The sequence below is a fragment of the Kuraishia capsulata genome, genomic scaffold (assembly GCF_000576695.1).
Source record: "Kuraishia capsulata CBS 1993 genomic scaffold, Kuraishia_capsulata_scaffold_5, whole genome shotgun sequence".
Taxonomy (NCBI): Eukaryota; Fungi; Ascomycota; class Pichiomycetes; order Pichiales; family Pichiaceae; genus Kuraishia; species Kuraishia capsulata.
In genome coordinates this window covers 54,264-71,067 of record NW_019172954.1, presented here as the reverse complement: position 1 = coordinate 71,067, position 16,804 = coordinate 54,264, and the positions used below count along the sequence as shown (strand labels likewise).

At 45.4% G+C, this 16,804-nt stretch overlaps 10 protein-coding genes across 10 annotated transcripts; 7 read left to right on the top strand and 3 right to left on the bottom strand.

Annotated features, from left to right (window-relative positions):
• Nucleotides 1–287: 287 nt before the first annotated feature.
• On the top strand, nt 288–1,742 carry KUCA_T00004031001 (uncharacterized protein; the record flags this gene model as incomplete). Its single annotated transcript, XM_022600725.1, has 1 exon — nt 288–1,742. One exon carries the CDS (start codon nt 288–290, stop codon nt 1,740–1,742), a length of 1,455 nt encoding a protein of 484 aa, XP_022460042.1.
• A 291-nt stretch (nt 1,743–2,033) lies between these two features.
• KUCA_T00004030001 (uncharacterized protein) lies at nt 2,034–2,888 on the top strand (the record flags this gene model as incomplete). Its single annotated transcript, XM_022600724.1, has 1 exon — nt 2,034–2,888. One exon carries the CDS (start codon nt 2,034–2,036, stop codon nt 2,886–2,888), a length of 855 nt encoding a protein of 284 aa, XP_022460041.1.
• A 306-nt stretch (nt 2,889–3,194) lies between these two features.
• KUCA_T00004029001 (uncharacterized protein) lies at nt 3,195–3,899 on the bottom strand (the record flags this gene model as incomplete). Its single annotated transcript, XM_022600723.1, has 1 exon — nt 3,195–3,899. One exon carries the CDS (start codon nt 3,897–3,899, stop codon nt 3,195–3,197), a length of 705 nt encoding a protein of 234 aa, XP_022460040.1.
• Nucleotides 3,900–4,221: 322 nt separating this feature from the next.
• KUCA_T00004028001 (uncharacterized protein) lies at nt 4,222–5,541 on the bottom strand (the record flags this gene model as incomplete). Its single annotated transcript, XM_022600722.1, has 1 exon — nt 4,222–5,541. One exon carries the CDS (start codon nt 5,539–5,541, stop codon nt 4,222–4,224), a length of 1,320 nt encoding a protein of 439 aa, XP_022460039.1.
• A 475-nt stretch (nt 5,542–6,016) lies between these two features.
• On the top strand, nt 6,017–7,063 carry KUCA_T00004027001 (uncharacterized protein; the record flags this gene model as incomplete). The annotated part of the gene is made up of 1 exon (XM_022600721.1): nt 6,017–7,063. The coding sequence occupies one exon, from the start codon at nt 6,017–6,019 to the stop codon at nt 7,061–7,063; it is 1,047 nt and encodes a 348-aa protein (XP_022460038.1).
• Nucleotides 7,064–7,388: 325 nt separating this feature from the next.
• Nucleotides 7,389–8,432, top strand: KUCA_T00004026001 (uncharacterized protein; the record flags this gene model as incomplete). Its single annotated transcript, XM_022600720.1, has 1 exon — nt 7,389–8,432. One exon carries the CDS (start codon nt 7,389–7,391, stop codon nt 8,430–8,432), a length of 1,044 nt encoding a protein of 347 aa, XP_022460037.1.
• Nucleotides 8,433–9,064: 632 nt separating this feature from the next.
• KUCA_T00004025001 (uncharacterized protein) lies at nt 9,065–10,741 on the top strand (the record flags this gene model as incomplete). The annotated part of the gene is made up of 1 exon (XM_022600718.1): nt 9,065–10,741. The coding sequence occupies one exon, from the start codon at nt 9,065–9,067 to the stop codon at nt 10,739–10,741; it is 1,677 nt and encodes a 558-aa protein (XP_022460036.1).
• A 1,752-nt stretch (nt 10,742–12,493) lies between these two features.
• KUCA_T00004024001 (uncharacterized protein) lies at nt 12,494–14,047 on the top strand (the record flags this gene model as incomplete). The annotated part of the gene is made up of 1 exon (XM_022600717.1): nt 12,494–14,047. One exon carries the CDS (start codon nt 12,494–12,496, stop codon nt 14,045–14,047), a length of 1,554 nt encoding a protein of 517 aa, XP_022460035.1.
• Nucleotides 14,048–14,205: 158 nt separating this feature from the next.
• Nucleotides 14,206–16,119, bottom strand: KUCA_T00004023001 (uncharacterized protein; the record flags this gene model as incomplete). Its single annotated transcript, XM_022600716.1, has 1 exon — nt 14,206–16,119. The coding sequence occupies one exon, from the start codon at nt 16,117–16,119 to the stop codon at nt 14,206–14,208; it is 1,914 nt and encodes a 637-aa protein (XP_022460034.1).
• Nucleotides 16,120–16,363: 244 nt separating this feature from the next.
• On the top strand, nt 16,364–16,609 carry KUCA_T00004022001 (uncharacterized protein; the record flags this gene model as incomplete). Its single annotated transcript, XM_022600715.1, has 2 exons — nt 16,364–16,369; nt 16,427–16,609. 2 exons carry the CDS (start codon nt 16,364–16,366, stop codon nt 16,607–16,609), a joined length of 189 nt encoding a protein of 62 aa, XP_022460033.1.
• Between the last annotated feature and the right edge of the window lie 195 nt (nt 16,610–16,804).

The following is a 16,804-nucleotide window of genomic DNA, read 5'->3' as shown; positions in this document are numbered from 1 at the left end:
ATTAAAAACAGCGTTGAGAGAACCTGGACTTGTCTTCTTTTTAGTGTTCACTTGTTTCGCAGACGATTTGAACGCTCTGGTACTTGGTCCGCTAATTTAGGATCGTTTTTCTGGCATATTAGTATCTGTTCTCCGAGGACCTGCAAGCAGATTGGGAACAGCTTACAAGGAAACTTACTTGGTTCTGTTGAGCTTTTTCTTTGTTATCTGAGAGGAAATTCGATAAAGTACCATAAAAGAGGAAAAAAATTAGCATCAACATTATCATCAATATCATCACCTTTAAAATGCTCAATTTGACTAAAAGAGCGGCTTGGGCTGAACAAGCGGGCTACGATGAGGCTCAGATCGCCATGCTGGCAGTGGGTTCAGCTATGGTTCTTTTCATGTGTCCAGGACTGGCATATCTATACTCAGGATTGGCGAGACGGAAGTCTGCACTTCACATGGTTTGGATAGTAATGGCAGCGTGTCTGGTGGCCATATTTCAGTGGTACTTCTGGGGCTACTCATTGGCCTTCAGTGGAACAGCTACGAATAAGTTTATCGGTAATCTCCACAACTTTGGATACCAGAACTTGGAAAGAGATGCAGGTGGATATCCCGAGATGCTTTTTGCGAACTTTCAGGGGATGTTCTTGTGTGTGACTGTGTGCATCGTGGTTGGGTGTATTGCCGAAAGAGGGCGAGTGTTCCCATGCTTGGTGTTCTGTTTCATGTGGGCTACCTTGGTGTACTGTCCTGTGGCGTGTTGGGTTTGGAACACGAATGGCTGGGCCTACAAGTGGGGAGTATTAGATTATGCAGGTGGAGGACCAGTTGAAATTTTATCTGGATTTTCAGCGTTTGTCTACAGCGCTGTTTTGGGGAGGAGAAATGAGACCATGATGGTCAACTTTAGACCTCATAATGTCTCCATGGTCACCATTGGTACTTCTTTCCTTTGGTTTGGCTGGTTGGGATTCAATGGGTTTTCGTGTTTGACTCCTTCTCTCAAAGTTCCATACTCAATTATGAACTCTAACTTGTGCGCCGCGTTTGGCGGATTGACTTGGTGTATTTTGGATTGGAGGATCGAGCGCAAATGGTCCACTGTTGGCCTATGCTCAGGTATCATTTGTGGTCTTGTGGCGGCGACTCCAACGTCCGGAATAATTCCATTATGGGCAAGTGTCATTCTTGGAGTGTTCACCAGCATTGTGTGTAATTTCAGCACCAAAATCAAGTTCTGGTTAAGGGTGGATGATAGCATGGATGTGATGGCAGAGCACGGAATGGCTGGTGTGATTGGACTGCTCTTCAACGGAATCTTCGGAAGTTCTGCTGTTATTGGTTACGACGGTGTGACAGAGCACGGTGGTGGTTGGATTGACCACAATTGGAAGCAATTGTACATCCAGGTTGCCTACATTGCCGCGTGTGTCGGTTACTCTTGCGTGGTGACTGCTATTATCTGCTTAGTTTTGAACCGCATCCCAGGCTGCAATCTGAGAGCCCCTTCAGATGGCGAGGAAAGAGGCATGGACGAAGACCAGATCGGCGAATTTGCCTACGATTATGTCGAGGTCAGAAGAGACTTTCTTTCATGGGGTGAGACCAAGAACGCATTGAGCGTTAATGGCGAGGAACCCGAGCCTCTACTAGGCGCAGGCTATCACGAGTCAGCGTTAGCCGGCGAACAGACTCACGAGACCGATAAGACGCGTGGCGGGAGCGACCACGAGAAGGACGGGGAGCAGTAGACAAAGATGGTAGGAAAAACGCTAGTTCATGATTTTATAGAAATCCTACGTTAATGAGAACGAATACGCAGTTAGCTCCATTTAGAATTTTTCAACCCCACTTTTTGGGGTGCACAGCCCAATTATTGGCGAGCACGTGATGGAGACCAACAATTTTTTCGGCAGAGCACGCCATCGATCCATTGGAAGAGAGATCTGGAGGAAATGGCGTATCCCCTTGTTAACTGTTTGACTACTTGGTTCTTTCTTCCAACAAGCTAAATTCATCAATTTTAAGCCCAATCCTCCAAAATGGCCCCTCCAGCATTCTCTGACATTGCCAAAGAGACCAACGACGTCCTTGGTCGTGACTTTTTCCACCTGGCCCCAGTCTCCGTCGACTTCAAGTCGGTGGCTCCTAACGGCGTTGCCTTCACCACCAAGGGAAAGACCGCCAACGGTAAGACCTCGGCCAGCTTGGAGGCCAAGTACTCCGACAAGCCTACCGGAGTTACCGTGACCCAAGGCTGGAACACTGCCAACGCCTTGGACACCAAGTTCGAGGTTGTCGACGCTCTTTCTCCAGGCTTGAAGTCTGAGCTCTCCACCTCTATTGTGCCAGGCGGAAAGAAGGATGCCAAGCTCAACTTGTACTTCTCTCAGCCAATCGTGAACGCACGTGCTTTTGTCGATTTGCTTAAGGGTCCAGTTTTCAACGGTGACATCACCGTTGGCCAAGATGGATTCACCACCGGTGTTTCGCTTGCCTACGATGTTAAGTCCGCGGTCTTGACTAACTACTCTGCTGGTATCGGTTACAAGGCCCCAGTCTACGCCATCTCCTTGATTGCCTCCAACAACTTGCAGTTGTTCTCTGCTGGCTACTACCACAAGGTTTCGCCAACCGTTGAGGTTGGTGCCAAGGGTACCTACGACTCCAAGAAGGCCACTGCTCCAAACCCAGTTGCCATTGAGATTGCTACTAAGTACCAATTGGACCCATCTGCCTTTTTCAAGGTCAAGGTCGCTGACTCTGGTGTTGCCTCTTTGGCCTACTCCCAGAACTTGAGACCAGGTGTCAAGCTGGGTCTTGGTGCTGCCATCGACACTTTGAAGTTGAGTGAGTCTGCCCACAAGTTTGGTTTGTCTTTGTCTTTCTCTGCCTAGAGGAAAGGAGAGACACCACTGAACAAAACGACCACGTCAAGATTGATTAGACTTTAGTGAGACTATGTATCTCGTAACAGTATCGTTGTTCTTCCATTATAGTACACATTGTGATTGGCATATGATGGTATAGCCAGAAGTTATAGAATGGCGTTATACCTAACGCATAGCAGTCAAACACAGTTCTGATCTGGTGATTGGACATAAATCTCATAACCTTGCTTCTTAGTCTAGCACCTAACTGATCATACAGACACACATTTCGCTTCACACCTCTTGGTCATAATTACCTTATCAACATTTTTGTCATATCCTCACAAAACCTGGGATCTTCTGCGGATCAATTCTCAATACCGGCTTGAATATCTCCACAAACTCCAAATCACCTTCTCCCTTTTCACCAGCAAACTTACCGTATTCGTCGAATATTCCGCTCATACACCAGCCCTGTAGCAATTTCCTCATCAATCCCACAAAAACGCCAACTCTGTGCTTTCCCTTGTTCGAATGTATCAATATGGGGTAGTTATCAACGTTGGCAATCAGGTTCAAGGCAGAGACCAACGAGTTCTCGTCGTTGTACATAAATGGTTCCACGCTTGGCTTCATTTTCAGATATTTGAAAGAAACTTCCTGGTCCTTGATCCACCTGTAATAATCATAGTTATCTGTCTTGTCGCCCAAATATATTATAGTCTTCAACTTCAAGGTACTGAGAAACTGGAAGTTGTTCGGCTGTGGATGACCAGATCTGTAAATGCCGTCTTCAACAATTGCAAAGTTGATTGGCGGAACATAATGGGGTCGTTTGTTGAGTATCTTCAGCGAAGTGTAATTTCCCCCGTTGTTGGCGAGGTTCTCTCCCTGTTCCGTGTAACTGGGTGCTAGGGGAATTTGGCGAGTTACCTCAGGGTCATTTGAAAAACTGCTTGATTGCAGTTGACGAAGTTGGTGTTTGGCTTCGTCATATTGTCTCAGCTGCTGAATGATCTGGTCCCCTTGAGAAAACATGGTGAGAAAGAGCAAAGCAGCAGGCTGGAGATGCTGTTACAGACTTTAGACTAAGCTTTGTGCACTTCTCCCCGAGTCTGGCGATAAAGAAGTGCGCCGATTAATCCGGTCAAAAGAGGTACAGGTGCATAATGATGCTAGAGATCTAATTAGAGGTGCTAGAAGAATAAATCTTGTAAAGAATTAAGGGATCTCAGGTCTAGTACCTTCTCTCTCTATTGCGAACAAGACCGGAATCAGAATTTCTCAGTGTCGATTTTTTTGGAATAATGAAAAACTCCGGGTTTACGACTGTCTCTACTGCAGACTATATGCATGCAGGTTAGTCCAGCACCAAGAGGTCTCTATTTTTGACGATCCAGGACTTGACGGCATCTTCAAAACCGATTATTTCTTTCTCGGTTAGTACCACCATCAAAGAAACCATACCCCTGAGGGCAATCCAGTAACCCTCCTGAAGCATACTGAACCACAGCAGGTGATACAACTCGGTAATGTCATTGTCTGAATCTCTGGCTGAATTGAATTTGCCGTCAGTGGTAAAGTGGAAGTTCATAACTGATCCGTATCCAGTCACAGTCATCTTGGTTCCCTCGCATGCCTTTTGCAGTGACTTTCTCAGCTGGGTTCCTCTTTCATTCAGCTTATCAGCCGCATCCAGAGTGAGTACCTTTTTCAGCCCAGCACACCCGGCTGCAAGAGCAAGCGTATTGTTGTTAAAAGTACCAGAATGAGGAATAGCATGACCCGTAGAAGGATCAAACAACCGCAGAATGTCTGATCTTCCGCCAAATGCTCCGAAAGTCAGTCCACCTCCAAGGTACTTTCCTAAACTCACCAGATCTGGTTTCAGGGAATAGACCTTCTGGAGACCACCAGACGAAAGCCTAGAAGTCATGACCTCATCGAGGATAAAAAGAATATTCTTCTCTTTGCATTTGGTCTCAATATTTTTCAAAAACTCCGGGTTTGCCGAAATTGCGCCTCCTGCTCCTTGCATTCCTTCAACGAGTACTGCAGCGATATCATCGGATGAATCAATAACTGAGTTGAAACTGGCAATGTCATTATATTCGGCAAGAAGAAAATTTTCGTGCTCAATATTTGTCGAGGGATTTCCGTGACCAAACGACATTTGTCCTCCGTGGTAACCGCCATAGAAAACAACCAGCTTGTTCTTACCAGTGAAAGCCTTGGCCACTACCATCAAGTTGATGTTGGCCTCAGACCCCGAGTTGCAAAAACGAATTTTCTGGACAGCTGGAAATCTTTTTTTGATCTCGAGGGCCAGTTCATTCTCGTACTTGTTGTTTCCTCCGAGGGAAATTCCTGATTGGTCGAATGTATCTATTATGGCTTTCCTGATAACCGGATGGGAGTGACCATACAGCCCAGCAGTCATTTCGCCCACCATATCTGTGTAGACATGACCATCCAGATCTTCAACCTGCGATCCGAACCCCTTGGCTAAAAACAGCGGGAATGGTTCATTATATAACACAGAACGAGTATTACCACCTGGTAAGTTCTCCGCAGCTTCAAGATGAGATCTCTGGGATTTCTTGTTAGCCTCAATATAACGCTCCGTGGCCGCAGCAAGCGCTGAACTGACGTTCACAGTAGCTTCTTGAACGGGTGACATCCTACAGAGTTGGAAGAGAACTCATGAGAGGCTAAAGATGACGAGAAGTACGCCAAAGACTTTTAAAGAGGGAGCTTTGTGCTGGTAACGCAATCCTACTTATCCCATCGGAAAAGCCGATGGCGGCATTTTCAAGCCTCACCACCCTTTTTGGTAACTCTCTCCCCTGGATATTTGGGATAGGTCAGATAACTGAACATTATTCAGATACTGATTTTGACATTATTTTCGTCCAATCATGCACTTATTCCTGAAAGCTCAAGGTGTTGTTGAAGAGTCATGAGCTCCGAGCTTCGGAGCCAGTAGCCCCTATCTGCAATTTCGGAGATCCCGTATCCCCCACCGTATAGGGGTCGTGCCCGGGATTTTGCGATAAGCTACCATCCTGTGATCATACATATGAGTGCGATAATTTTGCAGAGCCGTTTTCTCTGAAGAGTTTTATTCAAGCTGAGTATTCGCATCCAAAAAAGCCATGGTTTCCCCTATTATTGTACCACCACCAATCAACCAGATCAACCCCAAATATGTGGAGGCTGGTATGGAACCCAAATTCGTTGAGCTCTACAACAAGTACAATGTGGGCAGGCTAGCTACTCACCAGGTTCCAATTGAAGAATACAGAAAGGATCCTATGAAGTACACCATTGCGTATGGAAGAGAAACCGTTGCTTTTGACGGAAAAACCGAAGACCTCAAGGTCCCTGTGGAAGGAGGAGAAATTATCGTTAGATACTATGTTCCAAAGGAGGCTCTAGATGACCCCAAACCTAGACCAACCTTCATCGACTTCCATGGTGGAGGATGGGTATTTGGAGGCCTCGGAACCGACGATGATTACTGTAAACGTGTTTGCAACGAAACAGGTGCAATTGCGTTTAACGTGGACTACAGACTAGCTCCAGAGTTTCCGTTCCCAACTCCGTTAACTGATTGCTGGGATGCCTTCAACTATATCATTGACCGTGCCGACAAGTTCAAGGTTGACAAGTCCAGAGTGGCTGTGGGTGGTTGTTCTGCTGGAGGCCATTTGTCAGCTGTCATTGCGCACAAGGCCAGAGATGTTGGAATCAAAATCTGCTACCAAGTCTTGGGAGTTCCGTGCTGTGATGCCACTGCTGTTACTCCAGACGGGAGTAAGGTAGCTCCAGGTTGTCCATATCCTAGTTGGACTGAAAACTACGACAACCCCTCGCTGCACTTTGACAGAATGTCATGGTTCTACCTGCACTTCCTGGGATCTCCAAGACCTGCTAAGTATGACAATGATCCTGAGGTTAATGTCATTCAATCTACCAACTTCAAAGACCTTGCTCCTGCCATCATCGTAACTGCCGAGTTTGATGTTCTGCGCGACGAAGGTGAGCAATATGGTAAACTGCTCCAAGACAATGGAGTTGAGTGCGAAGTGGTCAGAATGCCTGGAACTGTTCATCCATTCATGTTAATGGATGATTTTCTTGAAAGTGGTAAGACGTACAATAGGATTACCATCGCAGGTTTGAAGAAGGCTTTTGCATGAAGCTTAGAAAGTGCAATTTGGAATCTTACTAAGCAATCCCTATATATATTTGACAAAACTCAATGTAGTGCCTGGAAATAATGTGAGGAACAAAGCGTAGTACAAGGAGAGTTCCCAGTTGGCCCGTTTTGCCCTTATCTCTGGCGTTATGAGCCCTAGCCCTCGCTTCGCCTTGCCCCACATCCTCTTTATCGAATTTCCAACCTACTCTTTATCTGATACCTACCTACTGGTTGTCGGATTATAAATGTCACGAATCTACGCCCTTTAGAGGGTAGAACAAATCCCAAGATGTTAAAGTCGTCAAGAATCTCCGTCATAAAACATGGTTTCAGCATTGAATATTCCTCCTCCCATTAATCAAATGGACGAGAAGTTTCGGATTGCAATTGAACCCGAATATGTGGAGCTGTACGACAAGTACCACGTGGGACGGCTGGCATATTATGAGGTTCCAATAGAGATCCACCGCAAAGACCCACTGAAGCATGCAATTATGTATGGCAAAGAGATCGTTAAGTTTGATGGATACACGGAGGACTTGAAGATTCCTGTTGAGGGTGGTGAGATCTTGGTTAGGTATTACCGTCCGAGAGATGCCTTGGAAGACGAGACACCCAGACCAGCTCTTGTCGATTTCCATGGAGGCGGCTTGGTATTTGGAGATATTGATAGTGATGATAATTACTGCAAGCGTGTTTGCCGCGAAACAGGCGCGGTCGTGTTTAATGTTGATTACAGACTAGCGCCCGAGTTTCCATATCCTGTTCCACTAAACGACTCCTGGGAAGCTTTGCAACACATTGTTGGTAATGCTGAAAAATATGGAATAGACAAATCCAAAGTTGCCATTGTTGGAAGTTCTTCTGGTGGCAATCTAGCTGCAGCTCTTGCCCACAGAGCCAGAGATGCTGGAATTAAAATCTGCTACCAGATCCTGTGCGTTCCTGTCTGTGATGCCACTGCAGTCACACATGATTGGACTGCCGTAGCAGAGGACTGCCCCTATCCTAGTTGGAAGGAGAACTACAACAGTCCAGACTTGTCGTTCCAGTTCATGTCATGGTTATATCAATACTCTTTGGGAAACCCAAGACCCGCAAAGTATGACTCCAATCCCGAACTCAATGTGGTTCAGTCAACAAATTTCAAGGCCCTTGCTTCTGCCATCATTTTTACAGCAGAATATGACATTCTGCGAGACGAGGCAGAACTCTATGGAAAAAAGCTGCTCGAAAATGGTGTGGACTGCGAGGTCATCCGAATGGCTGGTGCCATCCACTCTTTCATGGACATAGATGATTTTCTAGAGACTGGAAAGGAGTATAACCGGATCACCATAGATAGGTTGAAGAAGGCCTTTGCATGAACTAAAAAGGTGATTATAAGCGTGTGCACCCTTAAGAAATTAGATAGAACTGCCTGTTTAGAGAAGGCTCGCGGTTTTTCTTCGCTACACTGACATCTACACTTTTGCAAAAGATTTCCAAAACCCTTACCTGCTGTGAATAAAATAAAAACAATAAGAGACTCCTAGCCAATCAAAGCTCGAACGCACGAAAGCCCATATGAGAAAGTATTCGACTCCCCCTTTTGTTTAGCTGGATCTGTAGGTATATGCGTATATGCGTATGGCCTGCAGGCATGGGTCCCTGGGTCGTCCGCATCTCAAATCAAAGTATTTGGTTCCCAGACACTACCTTGTCTTGTTATCACGCATGTACCACTTCACCACTTCATTTCCCACAAACCCCCTCATGACTGTGCGAGAGATGACGACGAGGAGACAGCGAAGGTCGGCTTTGGCGTGCGAATTTTGCAGGTAGGTAGACAGTTTTGGTTTAGGAAGATATTGGGACGACAAATAACCAAAAAAGGAAACGTAAGACGAAGTGCTCAGGAAGCTGGCCTGCTTGTCAGTTATGCTCTTTGAGAAAAATTGACTGTGTATACGAAGCAAATGCCGTTCAGGTGGTTCTGAGATCTGGTGAAGATAGTGCTATGAAAAATTCGGATACGGTGGATGGGGTTGATGGAACGCCGCTGGTCTTTCCAGACATCCTCAAGGATAAAGCCACCATCTTACAAGCTGTTCGGGTATTTTTTGATTTGTATGGGAAAATTCCTTTTTTCTTCTTTAGACGCCACGAATTTTATAAGGACCTGGAAAACGGCAAGATTGAGCAACCCGTTTCGATGGCTATAGTGACGGTCGTGGCCAGATTCATGCCTACTTTGTTTTCGAAGCACGAGGGGAACATTGAAGCGAGCGAATATTATGCTCAGATTACCGAAAAGATTCTCCTGTTTTCAAACACTCCCACGCTTTCAAATATTCAGGCTAGGCTGATATTCTGCTTCCATCTGATGGGACATGGAAGAGAATACAGCAGTTGGCTACATCTGGGAACTGCTATCCGAATGGCTCAGATTTTGCGACTTCAGAGTATTGACGGCGATGAGCAGGTGGTTAGTGGGTTGGGATGGGGTGTTCTCAACTCCAGACAAAGCAATAGTGTCATTGATGACCATTCTATAGACCTGGAAACGAAGAGAAGGACATTCTGGTGTTGTTTTCTCCTGGACAGAATACTCAGTAACGGCAGAGACCGGCCGGTTTCGATTCCTGTCGAGTCTATTCATACAAACTTTCCGTGTTCTGAAACGGAATTCCTATATCCCACGGGGAACCATATCAGTCGAAACTTCTCCTTCAAGACCAAGTCTGCCGGATCGCTACTGGGACAACTCATGCTGGTCATTGAGATATTCGGAAGAATATTAGCTTGGCAGGGTCTTGGGGGTCGCATGTTGGACAGAGTCGTTCCATGGGATCCTTCTATGCCTGTTTCTGCAATGGATTCAGATTTGGAGGAATGGCACAATAACCTGCCCTTCCACTACAAGTTTACCAAGGAAAATTTGTTCTCGCAAGCCCAGCTGTCAGAAAGTCGACTGTGGGTGGTTACCATGATGTTTTATTTCCAGGCAAAGTGTTATTTGCATCGTGAGTACTATCCTTTCCTTCCTCCGCCTGGGTTTGATCCTGCTAATGGACCAGTGGATGGCCCTGAGTTGGTTGTCCTAGATACCTCTGATGATGTTCCGCTGAAGGCGAGAGAGTTCTGGAAATATTCATCTGTTGCAGCTCTTGAGTCTGCCCACAATATATCTGCTCTATTTCAGTATCTTGTGGTTAATGACGATCAACCCTACTGTCTCCCTTTCCTCGGCATCTGCTTGCAGACGGCAGACACAATTCATTCCATGTATTCGCATTTCACATGGCCTGTATGTGACGGAGATCATGACAAAGAAAAAAAACTTCTCATGCGCGATGTTGTATCTATGGTTAAATTTGAGCAGTTCTGGCCATTGGCTGCGTTGTGGCTGAGAGCCATCAGAAAATACTATGCCGTTACTGGGGTGGCTGCTCGGAAAGACGGTGATCCTTCAGTGTGGATGAATGGTTTTGTCAAAGACCAAACCATGAACTTTATCAGGGAGATGAACATAGAGCACCATGACGATCCTGTTCCAGAAGATCTTGATATTTTTACGGAAATCTCTAACCACTGGGGTAGGCTCAGCGCTGATATTCCTGATGACGATGACAAGAGTCTCCGCATTAACTTTGCAATCCAGAGGTCTCGGGCCAGTGACCAGAATGATCATTAATGCGATATCAGACTCTTGCCCGTTTTGGCTAAATACACACGAGAGTGCACTGTCAAATCATCATTACTACCCCCAGTGACAGGTTCACTGGATAAGCCTTGAAAGTTTGCAGACACTTCAAGTTGGTGCCATTGGCAGGCATTGAAGATCAGTCGAGCCGGTCTGCCGTGGTATTTGAATTTCTTGTTACCAAGTGCTTTTGCGACTTTTTAATCGATGTCTGATCTACCGAGAATCGGGATCACCCATTGATCAGAGTCAAGCACCTGGAGGAATTGCGGGAACTGATTAACAGCCCAGAAGAATGTATATGGCTATTGATGCATTTCAACTAATCATTTGCATTGCATTGCATCCTTACCGACTCCTTTTATTTTAGTCTACAATTGCCAACAATGCACTTTGTTTCTGCCAGCGCCCGGTTAGATTCGGAGGGTAAAAAAATCGCCGATTAGAGGAAGTACTAGGCGTTCCGACGCGATTGAAAAGAACGCCTTACTTTTGATTGTTATGATGAGCGAGCTTAGCTATGTGTCCAATGCGCTGCGATGAAACGGAAGATGACTTTGCAGGTCTATACCATACGGTAGATTTTCCGTAGTGATTTTTTATGTAGACCCTTCCCCAATTCAGTATGTGTACAGTTTTTAACCTATGGAACGTTGGGATAAGACAGGGACCTCAATGTTACCCCCTCCAATAAAGTGCGGCGCACGATTCATTTTTTGACCTTCTGGAAAAGCGCTGCATGTACTCTGAGATTGTCCGTGTTCAGTACTAATCCGATTGAAAAAAATCTGCCTCAAATGTGTTTCAACCAATCAGTCTCTTATCGATTTCGTCTGATCTTTAGCTGCATCAATGGTGGTGCCGAATCATTGACTGAACCATGCTTATCAGCGATGCTCCCTGGAGAAAAAGATAAGGAATTTCCTCATCGGGCAATCCATCAAGCCGTTGACATCACTCCCGGATGGGGCATTTGAATTTACTAGTCACGCTGGCAGACCAATTTTGAGCCAGCATTGGTTAGAATCTGGATCTATCCTTGCTACTAAAATCCTAATGGCCATTTAAATTTGTCGCGATTGATAAGAGATTAGGGATTTGCTGTAGCTGCATCGTCCTTTAGCTGGTGTTTGGTTTAGCGAGAAGGGGATTTACAGTGCCCATGAGTCCCGGCCCGGCTTATGCCAATTACACACGCTTTACACCAAACTGTAGATAGTCTGTAAAAACTGTACAAACTATACGCTTCCCTGAGATGTTTCGTATACCCCAGATACCCCCTGAGAGAGTATCTTCAAGGATTGCGCCTGATGCCTGTCACTATTCCGCGAATGAACTGCATCAGCATCATTGGCCGCTATAACAATCGTTTCTGGCTTCAAGAGATCAATTCTTATTAAACAACTATCAACCAATCACCAATTCAGAACTACGTCGTTCTCAGTTCCCTTTGAACTTTAGGCATCAGTCGTGGCACAAAACCATAATGTCTTATCAGCAGCGGCACAGAAAATAAGATAACGTTTTTCCCCATCGGGAAATTGCGCATACACTGCGCTAGTGCCTGCCAGATCAGGAATTGATATGCAACTAGTATGAAGTTCAAGCAGCTATAGATATAAGCAATCCTTGATTAAGATTTTCCCAGGGTTTTGATGATTCAATTTGAGTACTTAAGCCGCAGAAATCTCTTCCGCGAGGTTGATTCACTGTAGCAGCCACTCAAGGATAAGATCACGACAAATGTCCATTGAGAAAACCAAATTTGAAGTAAGCGTTGATGCAGAGGTCGGGTCCATCAGCTCCCCAGAGGCTCATGGTGAGACTGATAAGCTTAGAGTGCAGTTCAGCACGCTTTCGTTGATCAGTTTAGGGTTTGGAATTGCATGTACATGGGCTGGATATGGTTCGTCGGTGGGAGCCACCTACCTTTATGGAGGTGCACCGGCAGTGGTGTGGACCCTTCCTATTGCTTGTTTGTATTTAGGTCTGGTTGCTGTGGGGATGGCAGAGCTAGCATCGGCTTATCCATCTTCAGGGGGTCAGTACCATTGGACTTATATGGTTTCCCCAGACAATTGCAAGGTGTTCCTATCCTATCTGTGTGGATGGATGATGACCGTGGCTTCCTGGTTTGCTGGATGCTCTTTGTCGCAGATCTGCGCAGGTTATACGTTCAATATGGCTTCGGTGGGAAATCCTGATTTTGCTGCTACTCAATGGCAACTTTATCTTCTTTATGTGCTGTACTACTTCATGGCAACCGCGGTAAACGTCTTCGCATCCAAGTGGCTGTCTCATGTGAACAACGTGATCATGGCCTGCTCAATCATAGGCTTACTTGTCTCGTTCCTGGCCATCCTGATCTGCCACAAAGCTGGTTTCAGATCCAATGACTTTGTTTGGACCGACTATGTCAACTCCACTGGTTGGAGTTCGGATGGTTTGGCCTTCTTACTGGCTATTGGAAATGCTTGTTTCAGTCTTTTGGGTGCAGATGGAGCATCTCACTTGACAGATGAGATTGACCAGCCCGCTAAGAAAGTTCCAATTGCAATGATTGTTCCGTCGTTCATGGGCTTCATCACTGCATGGCCTTTCTGCATAGCGTTCGCATATGTCACCAAAGATCTTGCTTCGGTCATGAACTCGAGCTTCCCAATTACTGAAGTTTACTATACTGCCACTGGAAATGCCTCTCTAACCATTTTCATCGCGTTCATGAACATGATCTCCATGTTTGGGGGACTCATAGGTTCCCTCCAGGCATTTTCAAGGTCTACTGCTGCTCTAGCAAGAGACGGAGGAATGCCTTTCCCGCATTTCTTTGGAAGGGTAAACTCAACTTGGAGAGTTCCAATCAACGCAATGTTTCTAGAAGGTGCCTTCGTTGTTCTATACGGTCTTGCTCAGTTGGGCTCCTCTGTCGCCTTCTCTGCAGCCGTGAACTCCCTGTGTCTTTTCCTGATGATCTCGTACTGCTTTCCACAGGCGATTTTGCTCGTCAGAGGAAGAAGTATTCTTCCTGAAAGATACCTGGATCTCGGATTTTATTTCGGATACTTTGTGAACGCCACTTCGGTGGTTCTCACAGCCTTATTTGGAGTCTTGTTCTGCTATCCCTCTTACAAGGACATCACTCTCCAGAACATGAACTGGGTTTCTGTTACGGCTGTCGGAGTGATAGTCATTCTTATGGTAGGGTGGTTTTGCGGCTTGAATAAGACATTCAAAGGACCTGCTGTCGACCTTGAAAAAATCAAGTTTCTCCGCGAGGAAGGTGTGCTTTTAAAATAGTATATTTTCAAGTTTTCATTTACCAAGACTCATATCAGTCTCATTGCGTATCTCGTGTACTTTGAGGATCCTCAAAAAGATCCTATCGGATAATAGGAATAATCACCCACTTTTGCTGCGGGCTTTTTATTCAAGCCTTTTATGTCCATCCATCTATCTCACCCTTTTATATCACTCAGCAACGACGAAATCATCCTTAGCCTCTCGTTTGACAAATGGCAAAATCCATTGATGAGCGGCGTACTAATTTCACTCCCGGAATTGTCGTATATCTTGATTCCGGGTCCATATACTTCACTGTAATTCATCATCAAGAATTGGAAGATTTTGAGGTAGAATTTCGTCACCTCCGAATGGTTCCAACATAAGTAGTATGGACGTTTGATCAGGTATTGTTTCGACCATTTTACTCCACCTTTGACAATACCAAGCAGTCTTTTCGTGATAATTTTGGCTTCCTCTTTGTGGTCTTCGTCCAGGGATTCGTTTTCTCTATGTATACTCCGCAGCAAAAATGATGCTATCAAAATGCTTGCTTTTGTTGCAAAGTTTACGATCTGAGGGGCGATAATGAACTCTGCATTCTTCAATTGTAGTATGCTGTTGAGGGACGAAAGTTGTTCCAAAAGCTTGAATGCAGAGACTGCGGCCTGTAAGGTTTTCATGGCATATTTTTCGAATAGTAAAAAACTCCCTTTGGATTCAAAGTGCAGTGTCAGGTGAAAGTACAGAGCTCCAAGGAAATTCTTGGTCATAATGAATCTCCGCAATGACTCCAGCTTGCCGTTTCTCAAGTCAAGCGAATCATCAGGATGACAAACTAGATGATCGATGCTGAACTCCCCCAGATCTGCATCAAGTTTGTCGAGCATGAAGATGATATCAAGAAGATTGACATTTGGCTCCATGAAGTTGAAAACCTTCCTCAAGATATTTCCAATTGATATTCGCAGCATATGGTCCAGTTCGTATTGGATGGAGTGGCTAGGATTGAGTGTGGGCAATTTGGTATCATATTCATCCTCGCGGACAATCAAAGAGCAACCACATTCAGCAGCTTGGTCCAAGTCCAAGGTTAGTATATAAATCCATATTCTTCTTCTCCCATCTAGGTTCTCTTCGTTTAGTCCCAAACTCTCGAGGAAACTTCCATCTCTATGAAGGCCGAGCAGCTTTGCAAGAAACACAATTTCGGCAATTTCGGCCTGATGATCATAGCTCACCGTCGTAATACCGAGAACAGGCGAAAGTTTCTTGTAAATGTTTATATAAACCAACAGCTGAAGAAGCTCCAGCGCAGGCCTTCTCGCGAGCCTCAGCTGATAGTAGCACTGATAGGCTATCATTTCTAAGTCCTTTTTTGAGGGATTTTCCAGAATAAACCTTTCCTTATCAGTCGGGTGGGTATGCAACTGTATGGACGTAAATGTCAGCTTTATGAGAATGAACAAAGTTCCGACTGTTGCTAGATCCATACGATTTGTAATCGTGAAGTTCTTCTGCAGCATTAGTCTAGCAACCTTCTTTCTAAAGTCTGATTCAATAAGATACGGCATATACGGAAACAAATCCGTGAAGAAACAATCTAACAAAGCTTCCAGAACCTCAGGCGAGGGAATGACAACTCTGATATCGTTGATAAGACCAAACTCCGTATTTTGCATGTTATCGTGCAGTATCAATTCACCCCGCTTGGGCCGTGGCTTCTTGTAATTCGAGTTACCCGGAAGAGTCGATTTCTTGTAAGGCCTCAAGTCTTCTATACCGGTTTCTGTGAAATATCTCTGTTCGAAATCCGCTCTCAGGTCTTCGCGAAGAACCTGTTCTTCCTCTGTGGGAAGGTTGCGTTTTCGCTGCAAACCTTCGGAGTGAGGAAAATCCTCCTTCATCTTCATCTTCTCACGGTCAATTCCAGTGGCAAATCTGTGGAAATTATCGTTTCTCAACACTGAAATACACGAAAATGGATTGTAACAGATCGAGGTGTTTAGAGGGTCAATGGGATCGTAACCATTGCACAGATTAATGGTTTCAAAGGGCTCCAATAGCTCAAACTCTAGCAAGTCAAACATGATGACCCAAGCGAGTACCTGAAACTATTATTCGAAAAAAAATAAGTTTTGTCTTGTCTGGTACTGAGCAAACTTGACGAAGTGAATGAGTCCACAAAGACTGTTCAATGTGGGGTTTCGAATGCTCCAGCGTGTAAGACTCAATTGATCTCGTGATCCCGATGTGATTTTTCAAGATTTTGAGCTGCTTTTGGAACACTGTGCGTGAACCGATTGGCAAACTGGCGTGACAGAGAGTGGTGAGATGCGCGTGAGTACAATAATATGGTCTTGGACTCAAAGAACAATAGAATTGACATAATGACAGATAGGTGTTGTATTAGGGACGGTCTTGTACTGTAGGCTGCCCCGTCGGATTATAAGGATAGAGACCGGCCACTTGGGATTAACGCTTCTGGGTACAATGGTATACGAACTACCCGGACGACGAAGTACGCGTGAAAAATCGGTACAGGTCAATTTTACTATCAAATTGCACAGTAACGGGTGATCAGAATACACGCGGCTTATATATTTTCTAGTTTCCTACGCGCTCTGCCAGAGAGCGGCCACCCATTCAGTAGTTTCTGGACCATCGCATCGCCCCATGGGCTCCAAGGGCCCAGAGGCCTTCCCCATCGGCATTTCCGATCGATAAGACCTCCCAGATAGGAAATAAGGGCACGTCCGATTTGGCCATACCGAT